Here is a 21,297-nt window from a genome sequence, read left to right on the forward strand (position 1 = left end):
TGACATATGCAAATTTTGCCAACTTTTAGACTCTTTTGGCTGCGCCGCTTTAAAAAAGCAAAATTTGTATAACTCCTCTAAAGCTGTAATTATAATTTACGCCATTATCTGTGTTATAAATGAAGACAAGTTTCATTCAAGAAAAATTTAGGTTTTAAGAATTTTATGCCAAATTCACAAAAAAAATAAAACAAGTTCATTTCAAGCTAGACGCGATGGCGCGACACAAGTCTGTCTTTCAATTTAATATTCACGGAAGGCTTTACGGCTCCGATGTTTTTCATGTGGAATGTTTTGTTTGCCTACTACAGAATTTTCACAAGTAAAAGTTAAGAACCGGTTTTATTTACGGAAACTCTTGTCTGAATTCCCGACGTTTCGGCAACGCTGCCTTCTTCATGGGGACAAAATTATTTCTTGTTTGCTTGCTTGCTTTCGTGTTCGCATTTCTCCTAAACACAAGTCGAAGACACTGATTCGTTTGAGGTGCGTTTATAAAACAATTGGACTAACATAACGATTTAAACGATAACAGAGCGATAATCTAACAAGTATTACTTCCTTTAGCGTTCAAAACTACTTGGAAGGTATTTCTAAATGATTTTTCCAAAGTTTCAAACGACTTGAACGGAGATTCTAACGATTTTTACTAACGATATGAACGACTTTTCTTGATACATCTAACGACGTGCATGATCTTTTTTAACGATTTTTCTAACGCTTCTAACGACAAAGAAAATTTTTCTAACGACCATTCTAACGCTTCTAACGATTTTCTTAGTCGCTCTAACGGTAATCTAACGACTAACAAACGATTTAAGTCGTTTAACGAAAAAGCGTTAAAGTACGTTTTCCCGTGCAAGGTCACAAATTCTTGCTCTGAGCATGGAGTTTTCCCGACGAATTTGAGGGCTTTCGAGGAAAGACTAATGATCAAAGATTCATGTTTGCAGGTAAGCTAATCTATGGATTGGCTTCTTCGGCACGTAATTGCTTCGATGATTTTGGGTTCTCAGTCGCTCGCTCTCTGCCATTTTAAAATGCAAGCCGGATGGTCGGTCATGATTTTTCGCTAAAACGGTGTATGTAAAATTTCTTATATCATAGCTTTTTATATCGAACACAATTTTGGAGAAAATACATCTTTCTGTAGTTTTTCTAGTGAATAAAAATACACATTTTTGAGGTATTGGAAACATTATTACAAAGCGCTCATTAAAGATGATGTGTCGTTGTATTCATGAAATTTAAACGGTCGTTTTCCGTCGGGCAGGAGTTAAGTTACAAATATAGGAGTAAAATTATTGATACGAATTAAGCTTATGTTTATTTCAGTGTTTTTCTAAGTTGAAGCACTCGTGCTCGATTCCTCATCCTCGGCTGCTTTCCTTTTCAGGTTTCTTGTTCCTTTCTGGGGGATCAGTTCTCGGCCTTTTGGATTCACAACATAATGTTGCTCGAGCATCTTTTTTAAGCGTTCAAAGGCTGGCTTCACAGATATGTTTGTGTTTTCAAACAGTTTAAACTCGTGGTGAATTGATTCGCCTCCTTGCTCGCCAAAGAATCCAAGTGGAAATTTCCATTTTCTTATGAATGGAACGACGTGGTCTTCCAGCATGTGGAGCTTTGGAGGAAATGTCCTCTCCGCAAAATTGCTTCGGTAGTAAGCAATAAACTGTTTGATGTCGTTTTCTGAAACAGCACACAAGAAATAATACGATTACTATGTTTATGGACCATGCATAGTGAGGTAAATTAAATCTCCTGTAAATGAACAAGTTATTTTTCACCACCAAAGCCATTTATGTACTTGCCCAAAACTGTTATCTCAGGTTCTTTCATTGGAGAACTTGAGTTGAACTTAAAATGACACTGTCCAAACAATGTTAAGAGCTGTCTGTATTTGTCTTCAACAAGCCTAGCCAGCGTAGCTTGGCGTTCTAGTCAGTCGGGGAGAGCGAGAAATCGCGCGCGTGAGCAAAGCGACGGCAGAAGGCAGAAGGAAAGAAAGAACGCCAGCCGCCAGACGCCTCTTAAACGGGAGAAAATCTTTTCACGTAATTATGTAAATGATACGCGTAATTTGTGAAGACCGGAAATAAAAAGGTGACGTGTTCTGTCAAACTCACGTGTGGTATAGGATGTACAAAATAAATAAACCCCGGGAAAGTTATCAGGCTAATATTCGTTTTTGCAAAATGTCTGCAAATTTGGGAGGTCCAAAGAAAAAAATCATCTGCGAGTCGAAGCGGGGGAAGAAAACCAGTTAAAGTTATGGTCACTGCCGAGTTTGTTTGCCTGCAATAGCATCCATGTGTAATTCACACTGCTTTGCATCATTCGTCACTTGTCAAATGCTAATTGAGCGGCCTAAATGTTGGTGCATGGGGGAGTGCGAATGAGTCATTTGGAATAAATTAAAGCCAACAAACCAATCACAGGACAGATAAGCAATTTTAGCCAATGGGAATTAGCGGCCTCTGGAGGCCGCTAATTCGAAAGATTTCTCCAGTTTAAGAGGCGTCTGGCGGCTGGCGTTCTTTCTTTCCTTCTGCCTTCCGCCGTCGCTTTGCTCGCGCGCGCGATTTCTCGCTTTCCCCGACTGACTAGAACGCCAAGCTACGCTGGCTACAACAACCCTCTACAACTTTATGGCAGATCTTTTGGATGTTTTGTGTCTGTTTTGTAAACAAAATCAATAACAATAAAAATTCACAACAACTATATAAAAAAAAATTCAATGCTAAAATCAAATTTAAAAGGGAATCTACCTTTAGGCAGGTAGTGACATGATTTCCAACAAAGCTGTTGCTGTGGTAGGCTTGCCTTTTTACATTAAGCTCTTGAAGCTGGACCTCCATAGCAGCATGAATTTTGCTCATGTCCCTTGTAAAAACATTATTTTTCCGGATCTGCTTTACTAGAGAATCCTAGTTACATAAAAAAAAAAAAGTTAAAATTTTATAAAATAGGATTCAGCATGCATGTAAATTTTTGTATAAGTAATACCCGTACCTCTTCTTGTGCTTTACGAAGTAAATACTGTCCATGCTGAATCTACATCTACATATAATTAGGTCGGTAAAAATCTTAAGATATCACACCAACTGCAGTATGAATCAGCTGCAGTATGTTTGGGTGTAAATTTGTAGCAGTGAGTTCAATGCCACAAATTGTAACCAGGTATGTCATGTGGTCCTGGACTTGTTGGGCCTCTGCACGCAGACGCTCTGCAGACTTTTCATTTCAAGTTCTGCACTGGATGTTGCAGGGGTGTTGGAACTTGCCGCCTTTTTTTGAGCAATTTTATGTCAATCTCCTGGCACTCTTCTAGAAGGAGTTCGTAAAATTTAAGGAAGAGACCAAAGCTGATATGTAGTCCTGGGATACAAATCTGAAAAATACAACACAATCCGGTTTTCACATTAGTCTAGGATGTTACATATTTAATTTTGTTAGGCTTTTTAAGAACACGATCATTGTAATTTATACCTGATCGATGGGAATGTCAAGAAGTGGTTCGTGGATTACATTAAAATAATCTTTTGCTTTTTTAAAGTCTCCATTAGCCTGGGTCTGAAACTTTTCAAGAGTTTCCTGGAGATGCTTAAGGGTTCGTTGTTGTATTGCCCCTCTCTTGTCGTGCGTCAAGTTCATTTCTAGTGCAAGAATAGTGCACCATAGACATGGGTATCGACCTGCGTGTTTAAAAAGAAGAAAAATGTTGAACTTTTAATCAGTTTTGTTTTTTCAAACTAATTTAAATTCAAATAATTGAAAAAGTTAATATAAAATGTTACCATTTGCACCAGTGGTACCCATCACTTTGCACAAAAACTCGTAATCTCCAAAGAGGAACAGAACTAATCCTTTGCCCCTGAAAGTACAATACATAAAGAAAATATATAGTTTAAGATATTATTTTTTAGGTTACAAAGTGTAGTCAAAGAATGTAATGAACTATTCGCCATTCATTATAGTCTGGTTGAATCCCTTACTGCCATGTTGTCTGCAACAAATCTTCAAGCTGACTCTTGTAGTTTGTTGTTATGGCCCTCAGATTGTTCCTTGTGTCTTTAGCTTCAAATATGGCAAAGACCACTGTCCTTTTGCTGGAATTGAGTTTTACCACATTTGCAAGCTGAAACTCGAACTTCATTGAGCCTTGCCCGTGGTCGCCCCCTAGTTTTACATACAGGAGGTTTTCTGGTATGTGTCCATTGTGCCAAGTAAGCTGTTCAGTGCTGAAATAAAGAGTTAAGTGTAAGGTTCATTTTTGGTAAAATGACTGAAATGTCATGCATTTGATATAACCAATAATATAGGCCAAACGAGTGATACCTTGCACTGTCCTCAACGTAAGCTGTGATACTTTCTTTTAGGTCCTTCACATACGCACAGGGAGTTTTCTTTATTGCAGTCACCATTTTATTATTCTTTTTAAATGGGTGCTCAAGTGGTAGATCCTCGGCCTCCAGCGTTTCGCCAATGAGTTCCTTCTTTTGGACCCTTTGCACCTTCTCACTGTCCATTTTTTGAATCATCTGCAAAACAGACAAGATAGGCACGGCTATTATGCCAAGCAAATGTATGCAAACTAAATATCGAGCTAGAAGTAGGAAATTATTTTTTTACCTTCTGAGTTTGTTTAAGCGAAACCAGGACAACCCCACATCCTCTTTCATTGAGAGTGCTTCTCCCTCTGGTAACTCCAAGGTTAATTCACTCCTCAGCGCCTCAGTAATGATTCGCTTCCATTCTTCTTTCGACTCCCTCCGTAGCAAGTGAACGATGTGTTTGTCCATCCCTCCACTGCTTACTGTGTGGCCCATCTTTTTTATTGCAGTTGTTCGACGGCGCAGGTGCCTTTCGGATACCTGTTCACTGGACTTCTCAGCTTGTGGGACGTGTTGAATTACTAAAGACTATAGACCAAAATCAAAAAAGTTGTCCTTTCATTAGATTGTGTTAGATGAATAAGATTTAAGAAAAGGAAAAAGGGTTACCGAAAAAGGTTACAGAGGCAATTAAAACCATACCTTTCCAGGGCCAGCCAGTCGAGCTGTTCCATCAGTGGACTCTTTCATCAAAAGTTTGACTGCAGCAGTGCTCAGCCGCGCAACATCCTTAGAGAGCTTTCCCTGTTGAAGTTCGGCCAAAGCGTCCTCTAGGTTTATCTTACAGACAGAAATCTATGGTTATACATGCAGATGACCAAAAACAATATCATTTAAAGAAATAAAACATGACATGTACAAGTAAATGTGTTTGTATATAAGCTGTGCTGCATCTGGGAGATATACCGTAAAGTTCCGTGTATAAGCCGCACCCGTAGATAAGCCGCACCCCCGATTTGGAAGCTCAAATTTTGGAAAAAAATATACAGACCATAAAGTTTGAAGTTCAAGTGAAGTTCTATTGGTAAACAATCAAGGGCAAACAAGCACAGTTTCGAGACACTGACACGGTGGTTGTTGCAATGTTTAATATAAATTAAGACTTACGAAAGCTAAATTTCACTTGTCATACCTCCTTTTTAGTTTGAGTTCACAATATCTTAAACTTGGATGCTCTCTTGATATCATTTTTTCGAGATTATCACTTTTAAACACTCCTGAAACGCTTGTAATTCGTTCGAATCGTTCGCGAATGATGAATGCTTAGTAGCCAAGCTCTAAATTGTAGAGAGGAGTCTGGGCATTAAAAACAAACATGGCGGCATTTACTTCGAAAGGAACCACGTTTTTATTTCAAGATTCTTGGAAACTGCTACCCGCAACTGGATTAAAACTTCATGCAGAATAAGAGTTTGTTAATCCAGCAGATGTATTTGCTGTGAAGGTCAATAAAAAACCGAAGCGGTCAGGAATTTGCCTTGTGAGTATTTGCGTTTATCTTGGTGCCTTCTCGCACGCGGCAGAAAGACATGATTCGAAGTGACTGGCACGCTTCACTGCAAACAGCTTTGCAGAGGAACTAAAAGGTAGTGAACAACAACAAAGTTTTCATGACGTCTTGAGAAGTTTTTTATGAATATTAATTAGGCCTTTGAGAACTCCAACCAGAGATGTTTCCGTAGATAAGCCGCACCCCCGATTTTTGACTTGAATTTAGAGGAAAAAGGTGCGGCTTATACACGGAACTTTACGGTAGTTATAAATATAGTAAAACGTGTTCTGTATTTTTTAATTGGTGACATTTTTTATCAAAAAAGTAGCTGGCCGGCCATGAATTTTAACAGCCTAAATTATCCCACCTAGATCCCACTTATATATCCTGCCAGATCACAGCTCTTTTGCTTGGGATCTCAGAAATAGTTTTTGTACTACTTGCTTGGAATCCAGGCTTATATCCTACAAATCCCACCACAGATCCTGAATGTCTCACCCAGGATCCCAACATTTCCCCCTGTGATCTCAGCTGCCCCTCCCGTGATCCCAACTTTCCTGCACAGAATCCCTACTGTCCCACCTGGGATCCCGACTTTCCCACCAGAGATCCCTACTGGCTTGCCCGGGATCCCAACTGTCCCAGCTGGGATTCGTACTGTCCCACCCGGGATCCCAATTGTCCCACCCGGGATCCCAATTGTCCCACCTGGGATCCCGGCTATCCCACCTGGGATCCCACCTTTCCCGCCCGGGATCCCACCTATCCCGCCCGGGATCCCAGATTAATTTTTACATGGGAACCAGCAGAATATGTAAAATCAGCTCCTTAAAACACCTTTGCAATGTCTTGGAAAAGGTGACAGGTGCATTGCTCAATCCGAATGGCATCCTATTGTATTCATAGAGATCAAATGGGGTGATAAATGCGGTCTTGTGCCTGCAGGGTCCATATCCACCTGGTTAAATCCACTGGCTAGATCCACGGTACTGAACCACTTGGTGTTGTTGTCGACTTCATTCAAGCTCTCCTCCATTTTTAACAAAGGAAAGGCATCTCGCACTGTTTTTGCATTCAGGCTCAAATAGTCAGTGCATAGCCTCATGGAACCATCTTTCTTTGGAATAATAACTGGAGAAGCATAGAGGCTGTGACATTCTGAAGCGATTCCATTTTCTACCAGGTTCTGTATGTGGTCTTTCACCTCTTGATATTGGGTTGGTGGTATTCTCCTAAATGGCTGAGAAACCAGAACATCATCAGTGGTAGGGATCTTGTGCTGGTAGGTTTCAGTATAATCAAGATTGTCACCTTCCTGGACAAAGACATGGCATGCTTCACCAGGAGCTGCCTTGACTGTTGTTTCACTACTGGGGAACATTGAATGTCTTTGAGGTTCGAGTTCATTGCCAGTAACGTGTGGGCTTAACTCTCGCATAACAATCTCTTCTTTGTTCTGTTTGGGGTAATTTTTTCTCTTGCTTATGTCCCACTTTTTTGTCCTTCATGGCGTTCTTAAAATTCTTCCATGTGTCATCTTTGCTCGCCATTTTAAACGACTGCAAAGGATGGTTGCTCATGCACAACCGCAAGTCGTTCCGGTCTATGGCAATGATAGGCCTTGCAAAGTTTTGCTTTCATACTCTATTTTGCATTTCATTGCATTTTTTTTTTTTCATTTAGTTTTCGGTTCAATAATTTTCTAAGCAAAAAAAAAAACTGAAACTATTGGTATTTTCTTATTATGTAATTTTATTTTTGAACTACTTTTTACAATTCGATACCAATTTTTTATGGCAATCTAAGGCAATAGATTAATAATAGACAAGGTACCATCTTCGTGATAACCACAAAGACAAGTACCAGCCACTGTAACAGACTGGCTTCCTGTGTACTGTGAAGGAATACTTCAGCTTGTCGTTGCCATAATAAACATAACATGAAAAATCATGCAAAAATGACTGTCTGCTGTCCGCCTCAAGACACGCTCTATGGATGATCACTTTCTACTAACTGCTTCTTCAGCCATTCGTTTAACAGATCCACCAGTGCCATCGCAGGGCCTCTTCTTGTGGCCAGCTTCTAAGTAATCCCATTCCATTCCATTCTACAATGCCCTAGTTATTCGACATAAGGACTCTTGTTTGGCGTGAAAAACTGTGGTATTGTGTTATTGGCGTGTGCTGCTAGGCGATGTGGTATATCTGAGATGATAATTGGTGGAGGAAATTTCAAAGAACCTAGCTACTCCACAAAGTTGTTTGGACTTTCCCCTCATAATACAAACATGATGCTGTCAACCACCATGTGTGGACATGATTTTGATTCCCATCCACTCCTAGATATTACAACCAAAAATAAAGTTGTTCTCCCTTAAAATACTATTCTTATTATCTTTATTCATCAGTAAACACTACTATTTCCGATATGCAAAGGAAATAAGCAGCAGGTACGGCACACAATTCATTGTAGGCCTTGTGGTTTATTACTCTAGCTTTTTATATGGTTTCCTTTCCTATACAAAAAAAAACCCTTCAGAAATAATTCCAGTGACCATGGTTTTAGTACTTTCACTGTAACTAAAGAATTGTCTTTTTCTTAAGTACATTGGAAAAAAAGAAAACTTATTATCAGCTGCAAGTATTGCCAACTAATGGTGGTCTGTCGCATTTAATGTGTTGGGGTCTGTAATGTAAGTGAGTGGATTGCTGTCTGTCGAGACACGAAAGTAGTGATCATACAAGTAATCTTTAAACTTCTCTGTGACTGCCCACTTTAGTGCCAGGATTTCGCAGTGATATGCCAAGTAGCGTTTCTCAGCCTCATTGACTGTACGACTTCCATAGGCGATTACTCGTTTTGTGCCTTCCTGAACCTGGTACAGAGCTGCACCATGACCATCCTCAGAGGCATCCGTTTGTAGCATGAATGGCAGAGTAAAGTCTGGATAAGCAAGAATTGGTGGGGATGTCGATCTTTTCCACACAGATGAAAACATGGCCCATAGCAGATATTGGTCCCCTGTACCCTTGGAACATTCATCCTTGAAATGCTTCACCATGTTTGTTCCCCAAAAAATTGAAATTGGAATATTCCTTTTACTGTTATTTTGTTTTTGGGAGCGCTTTGGTTTTATTCCATATCAGGGAAAATCACAGCCATTGTCTTGTGACTGCCCTTTACGCCAGACTCTTCACTAGGGAACTTCAAATCAATGGTCCAATGGTCAAAAGAGATTGTCTTTCACTTCTCGCGCCATGTAACCCATCTTGACACCATATCCAAAAGTGCTTTACACTGTTTTCCATCGGCGTACGCATTACACTCTTTCCCTTCTCCTACCAGGGATGTTAAAACACCTGGAGTTGTTTGGGGACTGGTGTTAATCCCAGCTCAGCTCGTTCCTTTTCCACTGTTCTTTGCCAAAATTCTCTTAGTCATCCTCTTTTTCTTTCCCCGCTTAGTGCCCGATCAAAGGGACTGTAGAAATAGAACTGTAACCAGGATTAGACATGTATTAAAAAGGTAAAATGTTCTCTGGTGAAAAGGTTTAAAAACAAGCTTTCGGGTATCAGACTTTAGCCTTTAACAAATGAAAATGTTAGTGCAAAGTGCCATGAAGAAATTTTCGGCTCTTGTCAACATTTACCCATTCTCAGGTCACATATAGCTAACAGAAATTTGGCATTGGATTGTCCCATAACCTGGGTAAGCTCAAAGCTGTGAGGAATTGAAGCCGCAAAAACTGACGATAGAAACATAATACTGCCCTTGTCAAATGTGTTTGGGACGGGTTGCAGTTGCAGAAACTCCCCCAAAAGAATAAGTTGTTTCCTGCAAAGGGAAGTTGACAGCGACAAGTTTAAAGATTCTTTGACAAAAAATACTTACCTTGAACGAAATGATTACGTCAACAGATATCACTCTGCAGATTTTGCCCAAACTGCTATCAGGCCAGAAGTATAATTCTAGGCAAGGAGTAAGGGCACGTGCTCACTTCATGACACTCTTTGGTGGCATGAAAATAAGCTTTCGATTCTTGGCAGAGCCTTTTTTCGCCATGATGAATGTACTCCCTTTTCATTTTGCCAACAATCACCAGGTCGAGAGGCAGCTGAGTTACAGCTGCAGAGTTAAAAAGCTTTTGGTTGCACCCATATTTGGTATTTATAGACCATGGTGTCGCAGCAGTTCATTGAGGTTGGCACGAAGGCTCCTGATGACAAAAATGGCATTTTGGAGGAAGTGCTACAGGTTTTTTTGAGTTGGAGCAGGTTGAGGACCATGAGACATGCCCTCTGATGGCGTAGTAATTGCTGTTGAAGTAGGCGATGTGTTCTCCACTACATAGGTTTTCTTCCTTATGGGGCCACCTTTTCTCCTGCCTGTTGCTTTTTCTGCAGATTATTTCCCTTTCTTTTTGGCGTGTCTAATAAGTTAGACACGCCAAAAACGTTAAGTTAAAAAGGCGGCCCAGGGCTAATGTGGACCTTTTCAACATTTCTAGCAATAAATAAACAAATAAATAAGTAAACCAAAACATAAATGAATAAATAGAACGTACAATAATATTTACAGAAAAAAAAGATAAAAATATATACAAGTTAAAAACGAATTATTTGATTATACGCAAGTTAAGATATTTGCCCTGGCAAAATAAATGATTTCCATTTTCCCTATTTTTTCCTTATCATGTTTTTAGTGGTCCTAGTTTGTAAACTAATACTCTTTTACTTAGCTGCTTCGCAATCAGCTGCAAAATATTTTATAAGCACAATACTAATTTGACACTCTTTGTTACTGTTGTCAAATTTAGAATGCTTAGCGGGTATCATTGGGATTAAAAACAAAGATACAGAACCACTATTTTGATAAAAAGCATACAAATATTTGAAGTATATTAGGGCTGGGTCGCACCAGCATAAAAAGCTGTTTATTCTACCAAAAAATCTGTCATCATGTAGGTTTTGCTGGTCTGTCTCATTTGTCAACCAATTAAAAAAAAAAAGCGGAATGTACCAAATGTTCAAAGATACCGCCACTTAAAATTGCCAAGCCCTGGACTTCGCCAAAAATGTCACAAAACGTTAGAAAAGCTATTTAATGTAAATGGCGCTTCCATAACATCTTGGGCTGCTTTGATCATGGTACTTTTCTCTACACCGAAGTTAGCGCCTATGGCTAAATATGAGTTTCCATGTGCGAAACAGTAAAGTCCAAGAGCAAGTACCTTCTCTGGGGGAATACAATTGTGCAAAGCGGTGTTTTGTTTCAAAAGAAATGGATGTAGCAGATTGAGAAGTGCATCAAAGGTATCTCTTGTCCTTCCAAGTACTGGGTAGGAATTGCCCGATTCCTAAAGTGTATTTCAAACCATGATCCATTTGGTCGCTGCAAATGCCACCAATTCGGATTGTGTAGTCTTCAAGTCTTTGCTGTCTACGTTGCCTCATTTGGTGCTCATAATTCAACAATGCCAGCCGAATGTTCAGGTTGTGCAGATACATTGCATATTTAATATGCTAGCCATTCTTGCCTAGATGCAGGTTAAAAAGGCTAAAATCCCAAGGAAAGCGAAAGCTTTGTGTTGCAGTTCCATGTTTTTGTTCACGTGATAGCGTGACTCGATTTTAGCTTGAGCGCGAATTAAATATTGTCCTGTTGACAAGGGGACTGTTTGCTTACAATAAAACTCGAAAATGGTTGCCACATCAGTTTCCCAATATTTAGCAGTAAGATTAACTGTAACTACAAACATGCCTCTACGTGTATAGGTAACAAAATCACAGGTTTTGAAACCTGAAACAGCCATGCAAGTCTGAACTTGAAAATAATGTATGTGATTTTCATCAAAAAAAAAAAAATACTTCCCTTCCTTATCTTTTTTTCCACTAATGCTGGGTAGCAGGAATGCAATTTTTTGGTCATTGCCTTTCCATGTAAATGGGCATTTAAACTCTACCACTAAAGGTTCACAACACTGACATTTTCTTACGCCATCTAAACTAGCTCCTATCCAGGAATATTGTCTACTTATGAGGAGGCCTGGCTCTCCAAGCTCAAATAAAGAGTGTTGTTTTCACTTACTTTTGAGTAGTAAAATTTAGCATTGTTCTCTTCTTTTATCCCATATTGTATGGCTTCAGCATACACCTTGTTTTCTTCAAATTCTGTTTGGTCATGCAGTGGAATTTTTTACAGCGATAAATACATCAGTGAGAGGATTCTTTCTAAAGTTTTTTTGCCTTGTATACAGTGATTTAATTTTTTTACCGGTAAGTAGAAGGTGTCTCATCTCGTGCCAGGTTTTGTTCTTGTGTTGTCCCATAGTAGCCTGATTGATTTCCATTATGTCATTGACTGAAAATGTCAAGGCTTTCAGAAATTCTTCAGCACAATTAAACGGATTGTTTTCTGAAAGCTTATCAATATTTGCCCTGACATAGTCTTTAGCTTGGGATGATACATACAGATGTGAAATATTGTGTTCAGACTATGTTTTCAATATCATCAAAGTCATTTGAAGATGGTACAAAATGAAGAATACCAGAGCAGGGATCTATTTTTCTGAGTTTGTTTGCAAAGTCAATTTTTTCTTTCATAGTTGTTCCCTCTCTATGTTTCATGGGCCTGGCATCAAATGAATCAACCCATGATTCATCACAGGGGGTCACTTTTCTTTTCTTCTTCTTTACAGTGCTGTGGAAATTTTTCATTTCTGGGACTGGTTTGTGGGTAGGTGCTGGTTTAGGGTTCAAATTAGCAGACATATCTAATTCAAACAAAGTTGCAACTTAATGTCTGCATCCTTCATCTGCTCCACCCTTTGCTCCTGCAGAATACAGAGTTCACTTACCTATTTGAATCAAGGACAAACCAGAGCCTGTAAAGCTTTCCGCCTTCTTTGGGTTTTTTCCTTCTGTGTGGGTATGACCCCAGCTAGACACAAAAAACCTACTGTCATCAAGGTCTTGTACAGATTTAAATCTAAGGCTCCTAATATGGCCATTTAAGCACAGATTATACTCATTAAATGAGCGCCAGGATGACAGCATGCCTTTGTCATAATCTGTTTTACTCATAATTAAATGTTTAAAAATGCCCAATAGTCCAAATGGAGGTAGTTGTGAAAAATCATTGGACAACGATGTCATTTGAAAAGGATCAGGGATGTTTTGTCGAGCTGGTAAAGTAAGGCGTCTTAGTAAACATGTATCAATGGAATCATTTTCAAAGTCAGGGTAAGTTGGAAGGTTCATACTAGCAACAGTTTTGGCTAACTGAATAAATTCAGATTTTCGGTAAGTGATGACTTGAACACCCATAGCAAAAATATGTCTTTTAGTTTCTTTCACATCCTTGTTGTCAAATTCATGATCAGCTGTAGTAGTGGCCTGTTTTGAAGATGGTTGCCTCATTGCTGTAGGTTTATTTGTAGATGTGAGAGAACTGGTCAAAAGAAGATGCAGATGGTTGCTTAGCAGAAATTAGAGTTGTAGCTGGGGCTGGTTTTTAACAAGAGATGGTTGCTTGGCGACAGCAACTCAAGTAGCAGGAGCCGGCTGTTTTACAGAAGATGAGGCTGGTAGTCGCTTGGCAGCAGTCGGTTTAGCAGCTGGGCTGGTTGTTTGTCAGAAGATGGTTGCTTAGTACATGTACCTCCAACTGGTTGATTATCAGGAGATGGCTGCTTGGTAGTTCTGATTGGTTGTTTAACAGATTGTTGCTTGGCAGGTAAAGGTTCAGTAGCTGTGGCTAGCTGTTTATCAGATGTTTGCTTAGCAGTAATAACTTTTCCTGATTGAGATGGCTTTTTAACCTTTGTTTCAATATATAAGGATGATGCTTTTGTATTGGTAGAAGATGGAAAGGTGGCTTGACATCGTTGATTTCGTTATTGGTCATGCACAAGGGCCAACAGACTTTCAATATTTCCCTGAGGCATTTGTTAAGAAAGCTGTCAAGCTTTTTTTTTATCCGCCTTGTCATTCTTCATGTCTTGCATCCATACAACAGGGCAGCTATGAAATTTGACTTGTCATGGTCTGTCAATGAAAATTGCAATTTGATGGCAAAAATAAGTATTCACCAAACATTCCACTTGTACTTGCGTGCCTTTCGTCTGTGGATATTTGCAACATGGAGTCTGAGCCTGTGATTCTTTCAATTGCTACGCTTCTCGTTTTAATAATCAATCTCACAGGACACTTGCCGTTTTTTACACTTGTAACAGGAAAAAAAAATCAACAATTACCCCCCTGCTCCATTGCAATGTTGTGTACCTTGAACAAACAATACCTTCCGTTGCCGTCTATTTTGCAACAGCGGCTTAGGGGGAAGGGGGTTTTTCATTTCTGGGAATTCCCAACAGAATGGCAGGTTATAATGGTTGAAATTAGTGTCCCAAAGAATTATGGCACGGATGGTAGATAAATCGTGTTGCAGATGTATTTTCTTCATAAGAGAAGACAGCAGGAGTGGATGACTGCTCTCCTTGTTTTAATGTCTTGTTATATATCATGTTTCGTGCTGGGTTATCCTGTACTAAACATAACTTGTCTTATACCCACTCACAGTGCGTTCCTTGGAATTCCTTGTAACAAAGCATCTTTGGCAATTTGCTTTAATAGTTTCGTCTTTCCCCAATTCTTTCATTGCTGTTTTGACCATTTTCTCCTTCTCTTCCTTCTACCTTTGCTGGATCAACAACTCAACTCTTCTTCCTTCTCTATGGATAAAAAGCAAAAAAGCCTCGTCTGAAATATGAAGCTATCTACGTACTCTTTACTGTCTATAAAAGGGGGTGCATTTGAGAAACAACTTCAGGGAAGTGTTGACGTCCAACGTTAGCAACAATCTTGGCTTTTCAATGGTGTTTTTTAACGATGAGAAATGCATGGTAATGAGATGATGTTTATAAAGGCATGCAACTGACTCTCCTGGTCAACCCTCAACATATAATCGATAAAATTGTTTTTCTGATTCGAAAAGCCTAGTGTTGAATCTCCCCATTTCAAGGATTCCATAAAGTCTACATGAGTCAAAATAATATGCAGAGGGTGTGGCAAACCGTCTGTGAAAGCTGCTCAAACAGTTCCAGTCCCAAGGACTGCCATTTTCTTCAAAACATGTGAAAACCAGCCAATCCATCATCTCCATTGGGAAAGAAAATTGGTCTTCATTTTCCTTGACAGTGTTTGATCACACAACGTTCAGACATCAGCAGTTAGTCTGGATAGAAGTTTACTACCTGTAAAAACTCTGGTCCCCTGACTCTTGAATTGCCACCTAGATCAAACCTGCGAACCCTGCGAACAGTGAATAACAGCAGCTAGCAAGGTCAATCCTTGTGTGGCAGGTGGGTGTGTATGCTGGAATAAGTTAGAAGGCATATGCCTCTGACCCTATGTCCACACCGATTTCTCTTTATCCAAGTGTCGCTGCCAAACAGTGTATTTTTAAAACTCTTGTTTCTTTAAAATGTATCAGAAGCGCATCACCATCAACCCCATTAAAAAACTCCCATGCTTCCTTTTTTAAGGTCGTCTGACTTATTCACTCAAAGCCATCCACTGTGGTTAGCCACAGTGGACGGTTTGATTTCGAAAAGAAAAATGTAGGATTGTTTCATGGAAAATGTAAAAATCGCCATCTGGAGGAAGTGCTTCCAGATTTTTGAGTTGGAGCAGTTTGAGGACCACGAGACATGCTCTTCTAAGTTTGTAGTAATTGCTGTTGTTGAAGTAGGCGATGTGTTCTCCACTACATAGGTTTTCTTCCTTATGGGGCCACCTTTTCTCCTACCTGTCGCTTTTTCTTCAGTTTATTTTCCTAAACTTTTTGGCATGTCTAGTAAGGCAAGTGATGTGGCATCTGCCTTGGCCCCTATGGCAACTTTGCTTAAAAACGTGTGAGTCTCCTCGGATACTTCAGCTGCTGCCAAAGTGTGGTGACAGAATTTGTAAGTGGCCCAATTCACACAAGAGGTGTCACAGACAAACTTCCAAATTCCCCTGTGAATCACTTAACGGGGATTATTAGTCCATGACTTGCTGGCTACATAGTAAACACTCATTGAATACGTGAATTTCGCTCGCTGCGCTGGTGACGATTTGCAGACTCTTAAAATATTCCTTCAGTTTTTGGAAAGGGATATGAACAACAACAACTTAATTTAATGTGGACCTTTATTAAAACATTTCTAGCGATAAATGAGCAAATAAATAAATAAGTAAACCAAAACAAATGAATAAGTAGAACGTACGATAATATTTACAAAAAATAGTTAAAAATAAATACAAGTTGAAAACTAATTATTACATAAGAAGATATTTGCCCTGGCGAAAAAAATGATTGTCGTTTTCCCTAAATTTTTTTCTTACCATAATCATGTTTTTTAGTGCGTTTATTTTGTAAACTTTATATATACTCTTTTTCTTATCTGCTTCGCAATCAGCTGCAAAATATTCTATAAGCACAATATCAATATGGCACTCTTTGTTACTGTTGTCAAAATTATAATATTTAGCAGGTGTTATTGGGATTAAAAACAAGCATACGGAACCACTATTTTGAAAAAACATTCAAATTTTTGAGGTGTATTAAAAATTAGAACAAACTTTGATGTGCATTGAGCAGATAGAAAAACAAAGTAAGAAATAATTATTATTTGACTGAATCGTTATCAATACAACATGTATGGCATTCAATTAAAAGTTTTTGTTTGTTGAAGTCAACGTTGTTTAATTTGTACATTCATTTTCCTTTTGCTTATATTTGCCGTTGCATAACGATTTTTTCACTCCTGCTCCAAAGTTTCCTCTGCTTGTAGGGGGCAATGTTTCAATACGCAACCTGTTAAAGCGTGTCACCCTCGCTCCCTCCATTTATTGAGCACAGCCACCAGCAGCAAGGCCAAATCTAATAGTTTACCACATCAAAATCAATTTTTCTGCGTTTCAGACTACAATTAATCCACATGACTCGATAAACAACCTAAAAACAGCCATAAAAACAATCCTTGAAATCATCTGTGAGGCTAAGTGAAGAAAGTAGTTGACTATTCCCAGAGAGTAATTTGTTGTACTGCAAAATTAGTGATGTTTCAATGTTATCTTCTTAGACTTGGTTTTGTCGATTGTTAAATTCTGGAGAAGTGAAAAAACTTTCAGATGCCAACGGGCCTAGAGTACAGTTAAATCTTTTAACTAAACCCTCAGTCTGTGGGTGATAACTGGACGTGTTTACATTGTGAATTTGAAAAAAAAACTTGCAAACTTCAGCTAGTAGTTTTGATATAAGGTTCTTTCCTCTATAAGAAAGCAGCACTTTTGGAGCACCATGCCTAGCAATGATTTCGTCAACAAACAGGCGAGCAATAACAGTAGCTTCAGCATCGGGAACTGCAAATGATTCGCACCAAATGGAAGGTAATGGCTAAAAACAACAATGCACCTATTACCCTTCCTTTACGGTGGAAATGGGCCTGAAATATCAACAGCTACCCTTTCGAATGCATTGCTGACAGAAATACGAAATAATGGTGGTCTCTTATAGAGATCCTTCGTGGTCTCCTTATTGAGCAATCCTGACAAGACTCACAGCAGTGCTCAACGTCTTTAAAGATGCCTTTCCACAAGTACCTTCGCTTAGCCTTCTGAAAAGTTTTGTGAACTCCGAAATGATCACCAGAAACATGATCATGGACCTAAGATAAGACTTTTAATTTTAAAGCCTGAGGAATCACTCTTTCTGTCGCAAGGATAATGACAAATTTCTAGAGGATGCACGAGAAGATTTGTGGCTTGTGTTGGAGATTTTGCTTGTTTTGGTCGACCGTGATGTAGTTGAGCCTTTCAATTTATGTTTTTGTTCAATGGATTTAATTCGTTCGCTCGCCATTTTACGAGTTTCGTTATTTTAGCAAGAAATAACTTCCAATTCTTCGTACATGAGTTTTCTTTCTTCTTTGCCTTCGATTACAAAATCTTATGCTTCGTGTCACTCTAAGAACTGTGTCATTTTCTGTCTAGATGTAGATCAAGGAAATCTTATGAATGCAAGAGTACTACCTGATTTATGGGCACAAGTGATGTTTTGAAAGTTCTCAAAATTGCACAAGCCCTCTTATTCTCAGTTGTTAGAAGCTGCAAGCATACTGGTCTGCTAATCTGTTTTCAAATGTTTTTTTTTTATCTCACTCAGCCTTAGTGTATAACATTCAGATTTACAGACCTTGGTGAACTGCATTGTCCTTGAGTCATGTTAAGTACCCCATTTCTTCTTTACTAAACTGACTTTGTTTACCTTATAAAAATGATAGTATATGTTAACTGTCACAACTTTTGCAGGGAAGTAATCTTGAATGTCAAACCCTTTGTCCGCATGACATCACCAGGGTGTAAGTAACAGTCAATAGCATGAGACATTTTTTTTAACTCTCTGTCACTAATGCTTCCAGTGTACAGCTCACTTAAGAAAACCAGAGCTCTAATGGAGAAAAGACCTACAAGGCCTTTCATAGTTGCTGTGCCCAGTTCAACTCCCAGAACCCAGACATGTGAGCTGCTGCTGGGGTCCACTTGACTCCTCTCTTTTGCAATTCTTGGCAAATCTCTACGTGGTTTCAGCCATTGATGGCTTCGTTGAGTTCAGGTTCTGCGCCAGCAAAGTTAGTGACTCTATCTGATCTTATCGAAAGGCCATAATGCAATCGCACGATTAACAGGGTTGCCTCTTCTAGCACTTCTGTGATTAGTGTTCCTGTCTTTGGAAAGGCTTCCTGGGACCTCACCCAGTAGCAAAAAGGCGCTAGCCAAGTAGCGTAAAGCTGCAATTTTAACTAAGAACTGTAGCGCAATATCATCTTGTAAACAACCTGAATGAGCTCTAAGGTGAGGGCTTATAGTCCTGATTGAATGAGTATGTGCTTCACTTCGAACTTCAAGATCGTCATGTAAAAAAATTTGCCAACCTCGGGTTTGGGCCAGTTATTCTCCAATTGCCACAGATACTCCGGTCCTTTCCAACAGCGATATTGATTTGATAACTTTTGAAACTTTAAATCGTGCAAAGCATCGTCAGCTTGGCTCAATTTCCTACGACATTGCCTCCATTCAGCAATTCTGTTAGCTACGTAGGTGTTGAAATACTTTTTTATTCTAAATGTACTGTAACGAAGTCTGAGAATCGGTCCAGAATACCACTCTGTTAATCATGTAGGTTAATGTAGCATTAAACTCGACAAATCTTGGCAGATAGCAATGCAGCTTGAGATTAAAATAGCTCTCACCTTTGATTAAGAAACAAGCACTAAACCATCTATATAAACGAACCGAAAAAAGGAGCACATACCCTAACCTTCTTTTGATACAGCTGAGAATTGGTGGACAGAGATTTCCTTTTCTTCTCTTTGAAGCTGGAGAGAGCATCTTGGTATTTGAACTTGCAGCAAAGCTGCAGTGGTAACTCAGACTTCAAACGTTCCCAGTGGGCCTGCTCAAATTCTGGGACAGGGTCGCCCCAACCCAACTGTTATTTCCACAGCTGCTGCATGGTCTTCTTTGCTTCTAGCACAGCTGGACAGACAAAACACACAGGATCGTCAAGGGAACTGATAGTTGACAGGACACCTCGCTTGTTTGTCTGGCTTTACGAATTTAAACTGGACCACATCTGTCGCGATAGTCCACAGGACTCCCAGTGCTCTTTCGAACCTCAACTGATCCAGAATTACCCAGGTTGAGAGTTGGCTGTGCCCGTTTATCTGCAGGTGTGTTGGCTAACATTCCATGACAATTACTTGTCCACAGCCCTCAGAAAACTGTTCCTCCCCGTCCTTAGTTCATATTTGTCACTCTCTTTCTTCTGAAGACTTAGTAGCTTCTGGTTATTGCATCGTCAGCACAGCACCAGGAAGTAATTTTTTTGTCATTTAAATCCCATTTCCTCCAGGTAATTTCTTGTAACACTCAGGTGAAAAATGAATGTGGCAAATGAGAGAATGTGGCAACTGCTCTACAAAATTGGCTCTTTTCAACTGCAGAAGACTTAATTACTGTTGCCTCAAATATGTGTCGTTTGGTAACTTATGCATAGTATTCCCTGTCTCGTTCCAGTCACTACAAAACTGAGCAACACAACGCTTACAATTTTGAAGAATTAAAAAAATTCTGATTGAAACTACGCACACATATGCTTACAAGACTGCATAGAGATTCCACCTGTGACTCACAGGCAAGATGGTCAACGTTTCGAATTTTAGGGAGCTTCCTCAATGTGAAAACAGTCTTAGATGAAAAAATAAATACACATTCCACATAAGTGATACATGTATTTAATAACTGTGTTACACCAAAAAGTTGCATTTTGGGGTTTACATGCCCTTAAACGACTAACTGTTTCATAGCTACATTCTGCAGCATGTATGTAGAGATGCTCTGGTCTTTCTTAGTCCCCATAACTATCAGTAACTGACTCACTTTGTTGAAATACTTGTCTATTGGATCATGGTGTAGAATGAATTTGATGTGACAGTGGTTCCAGGCAGTGCTTTTCAAGTAAGTGCCAGCTGTGTCTAGTTCTTTGTAGCTTCATGGTGGCTACTTTGAACTACTGCTTGGAAGTATGGAATCACTTCTGGAAAAGATACTGAAATCACAATGTCATTTGACGGATAAATCATCCAGTCTGTTACTGTTATAGGCCGACTAGTTCTTGGTATGCCAGTCGTGAGATATGCTTGAATTGTTATTACAGCTGATGCAGCTTCATCATCATGAGAAACAGGCTGGCTTAGATCACCCCTCGAAAGTAGATGATCATCAGCGATATTCAGAATTTTGATTTTAATTTCCTGAAAATTGGTTCGGCCATAAGATTCTTCATGGTAAATCCATTTCACTTTGAAGGGTGTGCTGTCCTTGAGTGTTTCATTGTATCTTTGTTGAAAAGTGCAGATCCAACGATGAATTCGATCTGGTGGTGCAGGGATGAGGTGCAATGTGAAGATGGCCTGTAAACTTCCAAGCTGATTGACTCAAACTTTAGAGCTTTCTTTTTTTCTGATTTCTCTTTATCACTAATGATATACTTTGCTTTGATCTCCTCCATTCTGAAGAATTAAACCCAAAGAAAGAGAGAGCAAAAGTGAAAAACGAAAGCAATTATGGACACATAAGGCAGAGTTTCCCTAATGGTCGCGGGTCGCGGGTCGCGGGTTTCAAGTCGCGTGTCGCGGGTTTTAAATAAGTCGCGGGTTTTGAAAAAGTCGCGGGTTTTGAAAAAAGTCGCGTGTTTTTAAAAAGTTGCGAGTTTTCAATAGAATGCATTTATTTCTCAGTAGAATTCATTCAAACAAATTTAAACCGGTTGCAAAGACGCCGGTTTTAAAATGATCGCGTTTTCTTA

The 21,297-nt window shown here is 39.3% G+C and overlaps 2 protein-coding genes and 2 long non-coding RNA genes across 4 annotated transcripts in view; 1 reads left to right on the forward strand and 3 right to left on the reverse strand.

Moving 5' to 3' along the window:
• The window catches only part of LOC144657375 (putative G-protein coupled receptor 45), a 287,434-nt gene that overhangs the window by 130,521 nt on the left and 135,616 nt on the right, over positions 1-21,297 (reverse strand). The window lies entirely within an intron of this gene.
• Positions 1-21,297, forward strand: part of LOC144657399 (uncharacterized) — a 65,519-nt gene that overhangs the window by 36,209 nt on the left and 8,013 nt on the right. The gene's annotated exons all lie outside the window — the stretch shown is intronic.
• Positions 1,343-2,910, reverse strand: LOC144658426 (uncharacterized). Its single transcript, XM_078518819.1, has 3 exons — positions 2,772-2,910; positions 1,815-1,860; positions 1,343-1,692 (listed from the first exon to the last, which is right to left on the reverse strand). Exons 1-3 carry the CDS (start codon positions 2,880-2,882, stop codon positions 1,343-1,345), a joined length of 507 nt encoding a protein of 168 aa, XP_078374945.1. The 5' UTR covers positions 2,883-2,910.
• Positions 4,826-5,640, reverse strand: LOC144657811 (uncharacterized). The gene is made up of 3 exons (XR_013571620.1): positions 5,530-5,640; positions 5,040-5,177; positions 4,826-4,925 (listed from the first exon to the last, which is right to left on the reverse strand). It is a non-coding gene; the product is annotated as an uncharacterized LOC144657811 (long non-coding RNA).

This window comes from Oculina patagonica, chromosome 6 (genome assembly GCF_052425735.1).
Source record: "Oculina patagonica isolate OP01 chromosome 6, crgOcupat, whole genome shotgun sequence".
Lineage (NCBI taxonomy): Eukaryota > Metazoa > Cnidaria > Anthozoa > Scleractinia > Oculinidae > Oculina > Oculina patagonica.

What these genes read in the sequence shown, in the direction of transcription:
- LOC144658426 (XM_078518819.1), bottom strand. Translation starts at nt 2,882, where the DNA reads ATGAGCAAAATTCATGCTGCTATGGAGGTCCAGCTTCAAGAGCTTAAT. An exon ending in ATGTCACTACCTGCCTAAAG is followed by an intron (nt 1,861 to 2,771) that starts GTAGATTCCCTT and finishes TGTCATTTTAAG; the next exon opens with TTCAACTCAAGTTCTCCAAT. An exon ending in ACCTGAGATAACAGTTTTGG is followed by an intron (nt 1,693 to 1,814) that starts GCAAGTACATAA and finishes GTGCTGTTTCAG; the next exon opens with AAAACGACATCAAACAGTTT.